Source organism: Lolium rigidum, chromosome 7 (genome assembly GCF_022539505.1).
Source record: "Lolium rigidum isolate FL_2022 chromosome 7, APGP_CSIRO_Lrig_0.1, whole genome shotgun sequence".
Taxonomy (NCBI): Eukaryota; Viridiplantae; Streptophyta; class Magnoliopsida; order Poales; family Poaceae; genus Lolium; species Lolium rigidum.
In genome coordinates, this window is record NC_061514.1 from 254,715,338 (window position 1) to 254,726,942 (window position 11,605).

At 48.0% G+C, this 11,605-nt stretch overlaps 2 protein-coding genes and 1 pseudogene across 2 annotated transcripts; 2 read left to right on the forward strand and 1 right to left on the reverse strand.

Moving 5' to 3' along the window:
* The first annotated feature begins 673 nt into the window (after positions 1 to 673).
* Positions 674 to 1,343, forward strand: LOC124672659 (blue copper protein-like). The gene is made up of 2 exons (XM_047208853.1): positions 674 to 844; positions 915 to 1,343. The coding sequence occupies exons 1-2, from the start codon at positions 674 to 676 to the stop codon at positions 1,341 to 1,343; spliced, it is 600 nt and encodes a 199-aa protein (XP_047064809.1).
* Positions 1,344 to 2,307: 964 nt separating this feature from the next.
* Positions 2,308 to 6,090, reverse strand: LOC124670168 (transcription factor ILR3-like). The gene is made up of 5 exons (XM_047206677.1): positions 5,842 to 6,090; positions 3,559 to 3,624; positions 3,412 to 3,489; positions 3,148 to 3,310; positions 2,308 to 2,829 (listed from the first exon to the last, which is right to left on the reverse strand). Exons 1-5 carry the CDS (start codon positions 6,012 to 6,014, stop codon positions 2,545 to 2,547), a joined length of 765 nt encoding a protein of 254 aa, XP_047062633.1. The 5' UTR covers positions 6,015 to 6,090; the 3' UTR covers positions 2,308 to 2,544.
* A 1,871-nt stretch (positions 6,091 to 7,961) lies between these two features.
* LOC124670170 lies at positions 7,962 to 10,807 on the forward strand (annotated as a pseudogene).
* Positions 10,808 to 11,605: the final 798 nt, after the last annotated feature.

The window sequence follows — 11,605 nt, forward strand, 5'->3', positions numbered from 1 at the left end:
CTACAATTTAAAAAAAAAAAACAAGAACGACACCAAAACGAAGAGGACATGGTAGTAACATATTTATTTTTGGTGCAAGATACATTAGGTTGATGCTTATGCTTAAACAACGGAGGTAAGATCTACATAATGACACCTTTGTTCCTCGGAAAAAAAATACTTTATATAATGACAACTTGTTGCGAGAACATGTATAATGGCATGTAAGATCGATCATGGGAAGCACGAAGCCACGAACAAGGGAGTTATTATTTCTCGGGTACGGGCGAAGCAACGACATGTGCTCACGTAGAGGAATCATCAACAATTGATTTACTAGTGAATCTCGCATGTCAAATTGATATCCTAACGCGGCTCCAAAATCAACCAGGTGCTATGTATAACTAATCATTTCGATTCCAAGATTGACAATTGAACGCGCAGCATACCTAGCTGCCCATATCATCTTTCATGGCAGGCCATAAACCATTTTCCAATAGAAAAAGTACAAGGACGAGAAAGTATTTGATAGTTCTAGCGCCGGTATATATAACCCCGGTTAGCTTGGTTGTAGCAATATCGTTCATCAGACGATCACAGAGCCAAACACTTACCGATCATCCCCTTTGCATCCTTTCGGTATCAACGTACGAGGGGCGATATGAAGGCTAGTTGCGGAGCATTGCTCGCCGCCATGGCGGTCGCCGCATTGGCAACCACGGCGCTGGCGAAGAACTACACGGTCGACGGCTCCACCGGCTGGGACACTTACGTCAACTACGACAAGTGGACCGCCGGCAAGACCTTCATGGTCGGCGACAACATAGGTAATCCAATCCCTTCATCCCCGTATAACATTCCTATGGTCTACATGATTTGTTCTCAATGATAGTGTAACACACTACGTGCATCAATTTCAACTTAATTTGACAGAGTTCAAGTACGAGGTGTACCACAACGTGCTGGAGGTGACCAAGGCGGACTACGCTAGCTGCGCCACCGGCAGCCCCATTTCCACCCACTCCGGCGGTGACACCACCTTCGAGCTGACCGAGGCCGGCACCCGCTACTTCATCTGCGGCATTCCTCGCCACTGCAGCAACGGCACCATGCACGTCAAGATCACCACCGTGGCCTACGACGCTACCACCGCCGCCGCAATAGAAGCAGCGGCGGCGCCCGGCGCTGCTCCTTCTTCGGCCCCGCTTCCCTCCCCACCCGCCGACGTCTACTCTGACGCCAGGACCGCGCCGGCGGGCGCCCCAGGCGCCTCTACGCCCAAGTCATCAGCGCCGCGGTATCAGCGGACGTCGGCGGCCGTGGCCGGGCTGGCGTTCGCTGCCCTTCTGGCCATTGCTGCGTAAAACAAGCAACAAACGGAAGATTTCTGCCAACGTGGAGTACGATTACTACCGTTGTATGCATCTGAGTATTTGTTTCGAGGCGTGGTTAACTATTCTTTGTACCAAAGGCTGTCTTTTTTTCTTGTTTATAAACTTTATTTATTTCCATTGTTAATTCCTTGTATATTTGGTGTATGGATACTCTGTAACTCCATTTTGAAACAAGTCCTCGTAATATGATATATACTCCATAGTTTTTGCGAGAAATTTGATATTGTACTGCGTTTCGGATTGTCCTAATCTGCTTTGGTGCGTATGTTTATCCAAAATATGTCTCAGATGAATTGTGTGTTTCGTCTCAATCTTTTCGGTGAAACAAAATAATTGTCAATCGAAACAGACATCAAAAGAGGATGAAACTGGCGGGAAATTGCAAAGAGGTAAAAAACAGTTGTCGATTCTACATTAATACTGCAGAGAAAGGTAAACCAATAGTATAATATCAGTGGACGGCACGTCTTCTAAGAGAGATCAGTGGACGGCACGTCTTGCTAAGGGATGACATCACGTTGCATTCGTGCCTCTGCATAGACTGGATGCATCCATCCTGGTTCCAGCGTTCGTTTTCAGTTTTCACATGTGGAAGAATCGTGAGGGCAATTCAGGTCCAAAAAAATCTGGGCGAAAGTCGGAGCTGCTGAGCTTAGAGAAATCATCCCAACCACCTGGGATGTGCACTAATTCCTGTAATTTTATTCATGTCCCTCCCTCCTAGGAGGCTTTGTACTCTTCTTCTATGCAATGAAAAGAAACACAGTGTACCAAGCGAAATGCTTGATGAGCAACCCAAACCAACAACAAAAAAACGCAATGTCATTACGTTTTCTGGAGAAAAAATACTCAGGTCCAAAAAGAATAACCATTAGCCTACAGCCTAATTATGTTATAGTATGCAGAATCAAAGGCGACATGGCAAACAAGGAGAGACAATAATTCTGCAACATCTGATGACCATTTCATTCAACAGGTGGTATTTATTTACTATACTAAGGATGTACAACGGTGTCGCAAGATGACATGCCACCAAACGATGCAACGAAGAGGCTTGAGTTCTGTTCTGGGTTTAACTACATAGTAACACTGACGACCAAAATAGACCTGAATGGAAGGCAGTTTCGCCCCCTTCCCCACAAGATAGATGAGGCAAATGGTATTAGCTGGCTTATGCAACAGGAGGGCACGACTTGGGATCATCGGAGGTATCAACATCAGAAGGTGGCATGAATTGCCACATGGGAAATCCATGGTAGCCAATGACAGGCATCATCAGCTTCTGCCCTGCCACTTGCCCTTGGGGAGCAGCAAATGCAGCCGCCGGGATAACCGAAGGGTGCGGTAGGTGTGGTACGAGGCTCTGACGGGCATTCATGAACTTGATCTGCTGCTCCAGGCTCTCTTTCTCTGCCTTCAGCTTTTGCTTCTCATCCCGCAGCTCGTTCTTCTCAGCCTGCAAAATCGAAGGATCTGAAGAATCAATTTGTTTGTTGGATGAACAAATGTGTATCTTACATGTCTGTCAATAAAAAATAATTTGAACAAAGAAATTTATACAAAAAATGTAGATCAGGTTTAAGAGTTAATGGATTGGTTGAGGCGTACATGCCTAACGAATCAACAAACAGTAGTTCATAGGCCATTTAAGCAGGTTAAAAAAATCATGTGCGAATATCAGAACAATTTCTGTATGACGAAATAGAAGCGCCAAAGATAGAGCACCCCCCCTCCCTCAAAGGCAAGCAGTACACAAACCCAGAATAGTACAAACCTTCAGCTCTTTGATCTTCTCTTGGAGAGACTCGTTTGAATCCTTCAGCTTCTCTGCTTCACTACGTAGCTCAGTCACCGCACGAATAGCATCATTCAATATAGCACACTTGTCGATTTTAGGTGTTTTCCCTGGATCCAAGACAGCACCCAATTCCAAGAATCTAACGATACAAACCATAAACTCCAGTTAACGAAAAGATAAAATGCTGCAACAAAACAATTCTAAGAACATTACAAAATGCATTTGCTGGCAGAGACATACCTCTCGTTTAGCTTGTCCCTTCTCGCTTTCTCCCTGCATGCTTTGGAGCTGGGTTGAGCACCAGATTCTGACCTAGGACTGCCGTAATTCCATGCTAAGTTTAAAAATTTCGAAAGAAATGGGGAACAAGCAGAAACAGAAACAAACCGTTTATTTGTTGGCTGTCCTTTGGCATGGTCCCAGTCCACAGAAATAGGGCTATTGATTTCGGCACTGGTAAATAAGTAAAATTGTAGTTAACGTTGTAAAAGCGCCATAATAAGGGAAATATAGTCTATCATGGCAATGTAAAACGCAGCACTTGTGAGAGTAAACTTGGAGTTAAGAATGTCAAGATCACAATATATTGGAAAATAGTATGCTTGCCAAATTAGCTAGCAAGGGCAATATAATAAGACGCGCAAATTTAAAACAGACAGCATACATCAGGTGAATTATTGGAGTGACAGAAAAGAATTTGCATTGAACACCACAAGAATCACCTCTTTAATGCGGCACCATGACAAGTTGACAACACAGAGAACTATGAACTATCATAAATCGAAGAGAAGTCATGCCCGAAAGTGCAATCATGAATAATTTCTAAAATGGACCATGCTCGACTTCATGCTGGGATCACAGCAAATGGGTCAGCAAAACAGCCCTCTTTCCACCCATTTTCTGATCCTTGATACATCAGCAACATGACAAGAGTTGCCTCTTTAATGCAGCAACATGACAACACAGAGAACTATCACAAATCGAAGAGAAGTCATGCCCGAAAGCGCAATCATGAATAATTTCTAAAATGGACCGTGCTCGACTTCATGCTGGGATCGCAACACACGGTTCAGCAAAGCAGCCCTCTTTCCACCCATTTTCTGATCCTTGATACACCAGTTAATAGGAAAAAATGGGCTATCCAACTAAAAATAGCATATAATGATATAACACGAGTTATTTTACATAATTTTGATCTGGAAAGTTGGATCAATGATAAAATAAAAACACCAGCCATATAAAACTGATAACATCATTTTTATACTCAACATAAATTCAACTTAATCCCTTGGATCCCTAAATTTTGCCAATGATCATGTCAACTTTTTTCATTTCAGGGGGCAAAATCTTTTCTCTCTTTTCTCCTTTTCTCTTTGTAGAAACAGCGATCAGAGAGGCGACATGTTTTCCAGCATCGACCCACGAGACTCCTATCCACCCAGGGTCCCGTGCTTGTCAATCTGGCCAGATCAGCCACATGGAGCTGTATCACTGTAGGTTAGGGACTAGTAGCTTACGGTTCTGGCTGTCCAACGACGTGGCGGCAAGTAAAGGTGCTTTGGGTCAGCCCCCAACAACGATGGATCTAGGAGCTAGTTTTCCGAAGGGGGTGGTGTGGCGGCGGTTTCATCCTTGATATGGAACTTCGTCCTCCAACTCAACCGCTACCATGTCGCGCACTCGGAGGGCCACTACGGAGCCTGGGAGGCTGTAGAGCAGTATGAAACGGCAGTGGTTGTTCATGGAGGAAGCATCAACAGATCTATATTGGTTGTGCAGAAGATGGACGGAAGATCTTCTTCTCTCCTTTGATGTCGTCGAGTGATGGCAGCAGATCTGGAGCTTGACAGTGGGTTCACCACCTGGCCCCAGCAAATATACCACAAAGGAGACGGATTCTACATGGGCAAGCCACATTCGAGGCACATAAATCTCAAGAACAGCGAGGAGCCACCCCAGACTTGGGTAAGAAGGTTCTTCATCTCATCTTCTTCCGGTAGTTGCTCCAGCAGCAAAGAAAGGCGGCATGCGACATTCAGTGGCCTGATAGTACTTTTGTTTCTCGATTCAGGATTCTTTCTTCTTTGTGTATGAGTGTGGAGACAGCTGTGTTTCCATGGTATTCATTTGAGTGTGTAACATTGTATATGTATCTTATAAGGATATCTTTGAAATATGAATGGAACACGCATTGGCCTCTAAAGTAACTAGTTCATTGGATCTCTCCCCTTGGCAATCTAGAATAAGTATGAAACTGTGTATGCATTCTATCCTTATTTAGTATACATGCACCTTTCAACAAAGACCCATTTAAAATATTTAAAAAAACGTTTAACATTCAAGTAAAAAAAATTTATCTCCTCTAACATAATACCACTGACAGAACCAGCAAACACTCCTAACAGGCAATACTCCCGCATGGAACTAGTTCTATAGGTTCTGACATGCATGCGATTTTCTACTCCATGATCCACATATAGGCTTTACCAATCTACAGCCACAAGCTCAATAACAACAGCTATGCTATAACTCATGTCAGTTTACCCAACAGGTGACAACATACGGACACCGCAGCATCAAATCAGGACAGGGGATGTATAAGTAACCATCGAGCCCAGCCGCTGGTAAGCGCGATCAAGCCCGAGGAGGCGAGAAACCGCAATTACTTACCAGTGGTTGGGAGCCGGGGTGGCGGAGACGGCCGGGGCCTGGGTGTGCATCTGCGGCTGCATCGGCGGGGTCCAGTAGAAGCCTCCTGCGGGCGGCGCGGTGAAGTCGGCGGCAGCAAGGTCGTCCATGAGGGGGCAGTCGAAGACCCAGTTGGCGCCCTCCGGGGACGCCATGGCGACGGAGCGGCTCGCCGTGGCCGGCGACGGTGGCTAGGGTTTGGCTGTCGCGTCGGGATTTGGGGGAAATTTCGGGGGAGGAGACAGGGGAAGCGGTCGTGGGCTCCGGCGCCGAGATAAGGATCGAGCGTGGAGTTGGAGCACGAGGTTAACGAGTACGGACAGTTGGGTCTGCGCGTAATGGGCCTAAAGCATGCTAGCCCAGAAATACGAATGGTACTGCTTATGGACCCTTGGAAAGGCTTCTGGGCGTTAGAAGGCACAGACTATACGAAGGACATCTGGTAATCATGCTATTTCAGCTTTTTAAAAAAGGTTCCCCTAGAAAAAAAGCTATAAAAAAAGGTAAGCATAGCATTTTATTTCTTTTGGAAGTTTTCCTTCAAAAAGGATATGATTTTGGCCACGTAGCATTGAACAATCCAACATTTTTATCATGGTGGTAGGTGGAACATGCACTATTCGAAGTCTTAGAGGTTGTGCATGTATGGTCTTGTGCATGTTCTTTACCATGTGCGCCATGGAGAACAATGTGATCTAGAGATGTTGAATTGAAGAATTTGATTTGAATTTAAAGTTTTTTCTTGTTCTTTATTGGTCACTTTTAGTTCAATTTGATGAACTGGATTCTCTTTAATTAACTAATAAAGTCAGATCGATTGTTCAAATTAATTTCCCTAAAATGAATTTTATTTTGATTTTCCTGAAAATGTTATTACACGGAGAGAGAAATACTTTTAAAAATTGTGAACTAAATTATTTATTGGTAAAAAGACCTTAATATCGAAGTGTTATGGACATGGTTCCTCTTAGTTCTTTTTGCCTCAAGTCATCGCACTTGGGCTAACAATCGAGATACGATGTTTTAAGAAAGGGGGTAGAGGGAAACTACACAATGATTTAATATTGAAGAATACCATCCCAGATTCACGTCTAAACTAAGTTTAACTTGTCTGGTAAGATTGTACAACCACTCCCTCGACCAAGTAATCTAGGATTGCTTCTTCGTGAGATAAACTTTTAGTCACGCGTATGCTAGGTTTGAACGTATTTGGCAGGGATGTCTCGATGGTAAAGAAAACATCGCATAGGATAAAAGATCGTGACCATATCCTTGTTCTATTGGAGTTGTCGCGGCATTATGGCCGACGCGACCAACAAAGAGGCCTTCCGGTGTTTTGGTCATGCATGTTGATGACTCTAAAGCTAGCAAGTTGTCGACTTGTCGTATAATTGCTTCAAACGAGGTTGGCAATGGTAGTGGTGATGTTGATGTTAAGTTTATTTTTATTAGCATGTGGTTCTCATGTTTCGTTCTTTTTGCGCCGAGACTCTTCACCGACAACCTCATCGGCAACCTCTTATCAAGGTTGTTCCGACCACAATGCATTCTCAATGGTGTTTGACTCTCACCTATTGAGGTGAGCTGCTATGCAGATCTTCAAAATATGTGAATCTAGTCTAGTTTGTATTGATCTATTCATTTTACTATTTTTTCACCAGAGATACGGAGAAATGACGAGTTGCGGAAGGTAGAGCTATAAATGTCTTTTTGTATATTTCTATGTTAACGAGATTCATTTGATTTTTTCTATGTGCGCGATCTGACGTTTCAGACCAGGGTCGCGATGTAGCACCAACTTCTGGACGTTTCTTATCTATATTATGTTATCTAGAATTTCGGTATTGCAAAAGAAGAATGGAATAATCAGCTCGTCTTTTCTTCCTGGCCTCTGAATTTGAGTGTGCCCACATGTTGAATCTACAACGTTGCTAGAGCTATCACTGCACAGTGCCACGAGATAACGAAACTACAGACAAAGGCGCATACAGAAGAAAAGGACACCATTTGAAAACCACAGGTACACACGCACAAAACACACACAGCTCATGCGAACCACACCTTCATGGGCACCGGCAGGCAGGTCCGGGCAGTATCTTCCAATGGCTGCACATCGCCAGAAATTAAGGAACATATTCGTGTATCACGCGGATGCCATGGCAGCAACGGCGACGGCCCCTTACATACACACGACACCCGAGATTGCCCGGGTAAAGCAAAATCGGAGCAGTAACAGGTAGCAAAAGCTCAAGAACTGCATGCACACCATGCTCGCGACCTCACCGTCGTCACAGGTAGTCAAGTTACAGCCATGGTGGGGGAGCTGCCGGAGAAGGGCGGCATCTCCTTCCCTTCTTCCACCGACGATCACCAGGAGAACGGTGACATCTGTTCCCCTTCTCCGAGCTGTGGCCGCCGAGAGTGCGCAGACTTCTGCTGTGCCGCAACCGCAGGTACATCGTTACAACAAAAAAAGTGTTTCTTGGGACACCTGAATCTGAGTTCTTGTCTCGTTGCTGGCGAAGCCTCCGCCGTTGGACGTTGAGGAGGAGAAGATGCTAGCAAACTACGTCCCGGTCTTCGTCATGCTCCCCGTACGAACCGAAGCAAATTTCAAGTGGTCTTGCGTTGCGAGCCTTGGTCTACTTGATTGAGATTGACACTGTATTAACAGCTGGAGGTGATCACCGCTGAGAACGAGGTGGAGGACGCGGAGGGGCTGAGGGCGCAGCTGCGGCGGCTGCGCGAGGCCGGCGTCGACGGCGTGATGACGGACGTGTGGTGGGGCATCGTGGAGGGCGCCGGGCCGGGGCGGTACCATTGGCGCGGGTACAGGGAGCTGTTCTGGCTGGTGCAGGAGGAAGGCCTGAAGCTGCAGGTCATCATGTCCTTCCACGCGTGCGGCGGCAACATCGGCGACGCCGTGAGCATCCCCATACCGGCGTGGGTGCGCGACGTCGGCGAGGCGGACCCGGACGTGTACTACACGAGCCCAGGCGGTGCCAGGAACCAGGAGTACCTCACCATCGGGGTGGACGACCGGCCCCTGTTCCACGGCAGAACTGCCATCCAGGTACCGTGCGTTCGGCTCCTCTGCTGAAATTGCAATGCAAATTGGATGGTGATCAATGCATCGAAGACAAATTGATCAACCGGTTGCTTGTTTTTGTGAACTGCTGCAATATGGCAGCTGTACGCCGATTTCATGGAGAGCTTCAGAGAGAACATGGCAGACTTCTTGGAGTCTGGCCTGATCGTGGACATCGAGGTCGGGCTTGGCCCCGCCGGCGAGCTGAGGTACCCATCCTACCCGGAGAGCCAGGGGTGGGCGTTCCCTGGCATCGGACAGTTCCAAGTACGGCGAGTTTCAGTTTTGTCCCCGGTCAAAAAAGTTTCACTTTTGTCAGACATTAGCTAGTACTGTAGTTCCGAAAGAAATTCAGAACAAGTACTACTCCTAGTACCCTCTGCTTGTTCAAGTTGCTGAAACAACATTGCTGCAGTGTTACGACAAGTACCTGGAGGAAGACTTCAGAGCGGCGGCAACGGATGCCGGGCGCCCGGAGTGGGAGCTTCCCGACGACGCCGGAGAGTACAACGACGACCCGGACGACACACGGTTCTTCGCGGCAGACGGCGCCGGCGCGACGTACCTCACCGAGAAGGGGCGGTTCTTCCTCACGTGGTACTCCAGCAAGCTGATCGAGCACGGGGACAGGATACTGGACGAGGCGAACAGGGTCTTCCTGGGCTGCAAGGTCAAGCTCGCCGCGAAGGTACGCCGTGTCACGCTCACGATGCAGCAAGCGAGAAATTGTTGAGGCGGTGATCGGTGACGACGACTCGACGACGCGGATTTGATCTGCAGGTGTCTGGCATACACTGGTGGTACAGGCACCCGAGCCACGCCGCGGAGCTGACCGCCGGGTACTACAACCTGGGCGGCCGCGACGGGTACGCGCCGATCGCGCGCATGCTGGCGCGGCACGACGGCGCCGTGCTCAACTTCACCTGCGCGGAGATGAGGAACTCGGAGCAGCCCGAGGAGGCCATGAGCGCCCCGGAGGAGATCGTGCAGCAGGTACCCGATCCGCCGCCGCGTCGTCGCTTTTCGTTCATCGATCGATGCTTGCTTCATTTGCCGGCGGCGCGTTGCGCGCGTGCAGGTGTTGAGCGCCGGGTGGAGGGAGGGGATCGAGGTGGCGTGCGAGAACGCGCTGCCCAGGTACGACCGCCGGGCGTACAACCAGATGCTGAAGAACGCGCGGCCAAACGGCGTCGACCTTGGCGGCGGCGGCGGCGTCCCGGCGCGCCGGATCGCCGCGCTGACGTACCTCCGGCTCACGGACCAACTCCTGACCGGGAACAAGTACCGGGCCTTCAAAACCTTCGTCAGAAAAATGCACGCCGATCAGGTAGGCCAGTTTTGGGCTTGATCAGGAGATGGGCTAGATTAGTCCCGTTATTTCCGGCCTAGAAATGAGTCGGGCTAAAAGTGTCTTGCTTGTTTCAGGATTACTGCCCGGACCCGGCCCAGTACTTCCGGCCTCTGAAGCCTCTGGAGCGGTCAAGGCCGGCGATACCCATGGACCGGCTGCTGGAGGCGACGTCGCCGGAGGCGCCGTACCCGTTCGAGGCCGAGACGGACATGAGCGTCGGCGGCGACCTCGCGGAGCTCATCGACTGGGTGTTCGACAAGGTCGAATGGATATTCAGTTAAAAATTTCGTAAAACTAACTGATCGATACACACGTGCACACAGGAGTAGGCTAATTATACAGTAATACTACCCGCAAAAAAAAATACAGTAATACTAGCACATGTGTCTCCAGCCGACACAAGCACGCACTATTTCTTGGACGAACAATACGCAGTTTCGCACTCTTGGAAGCAGCAAAAGAGCAGAAATGCAATGGTTTTACACTCTCCATTCAAGGGGTTGAGAACATCTCTATATATCAGCCAGATCCCTTAAAGAGACAAAACCGTAGAATACTTGTCATTGGTTGTTTTTATGAAGAAAAAGATGCCAATTTGCTCGATCATGTAAACTTGGCCGACCCGTAAATATTTTTAAGTTGCATTGAAGATCGATGTCCGAGTACCCCGTATTGTCAGTTTTAAAGGCAACTTTTCCAGGCACCCCCATACAAACAAGCACCTCATATTTCAATTTTTAAGAAAATTTTCATGTGCACTTAAAATAAATGTTTGTGGTAGGGAAATTTTAGTTTTATCCCACTTGACTAGCTGGAGTTCTCACCAGCAGTGGCTACAAAGAACGCTTGGACGCAACGGTGGCACAAGAACGACCCGAAAGGATCTTTCACAGACATAGGGGTGGCCGAAGTGCGATGGACCAGGGCAGCGGTCGAAGCAAGCCAAAGTCGACTCTCCCATTGGTAGAACCTGATATTGGAGCACGAAAAGTGAGCAATGGGCTCAAGATGAGGCTTCCGGTAGGAGGAATCGAGCGGGAACTCACTGGAGAATGGTCCGCCAAAAATTCTCGCAACGGAGCTCCGCCCACCGATTGTGGAGAAGAAGGAGTTGGGGTAGGAAAAGTCATGACACCGAGGTTGGGAAGCAATGGCGCCGTGCCCGTGGCTTAGACTGACAGGAGCTTGCAGGGGCATCTTCCGAGCCTCGTGCACGGGCGAGGTGACACGAGACGAGCAAGGTAAAAAATGCCCACCAACAGATGGGTCAAATAGGTCCTATATGTACTAGCTGAATTCTTGTGTGT

Coding starts and splice junctions, on each gene's coding strand:
- LOC124672659 (XM_047208853.1), top strand. CDS start 674: ATGGCGGTCGCCGCATTGGCAACCACGGCGCTGGCGAAGAACTACACG. Junction 845..914: donor CCCCGTATAACATTCCTATG/GTCTACATGATT, acceptor AATTTGACAGAG/TTCAAGTACGAGGTGTACCA.
- LOC124670168 (XM_047206677.1), bottom strand. CDS start 6,014: ATGGCGTCCCCGGAGGGCGCCAACTGGGTCTTCGACTGCCCCCTCATG. Junction 3,490..3,558: donor GGACAGCCAACAAATAAACG/GTTTGTTTCTGT, acceptor GAATTACGGCAG/TCCTAGGTCAGAATCTGGTG. Junction 3,311..3,411: donor AGGGACAAGCTAAACGAGAG/GTATGTCTCTGC, acceptor TTGTATCGTTAG/ATTCTTGGAATTGGGTGCTG.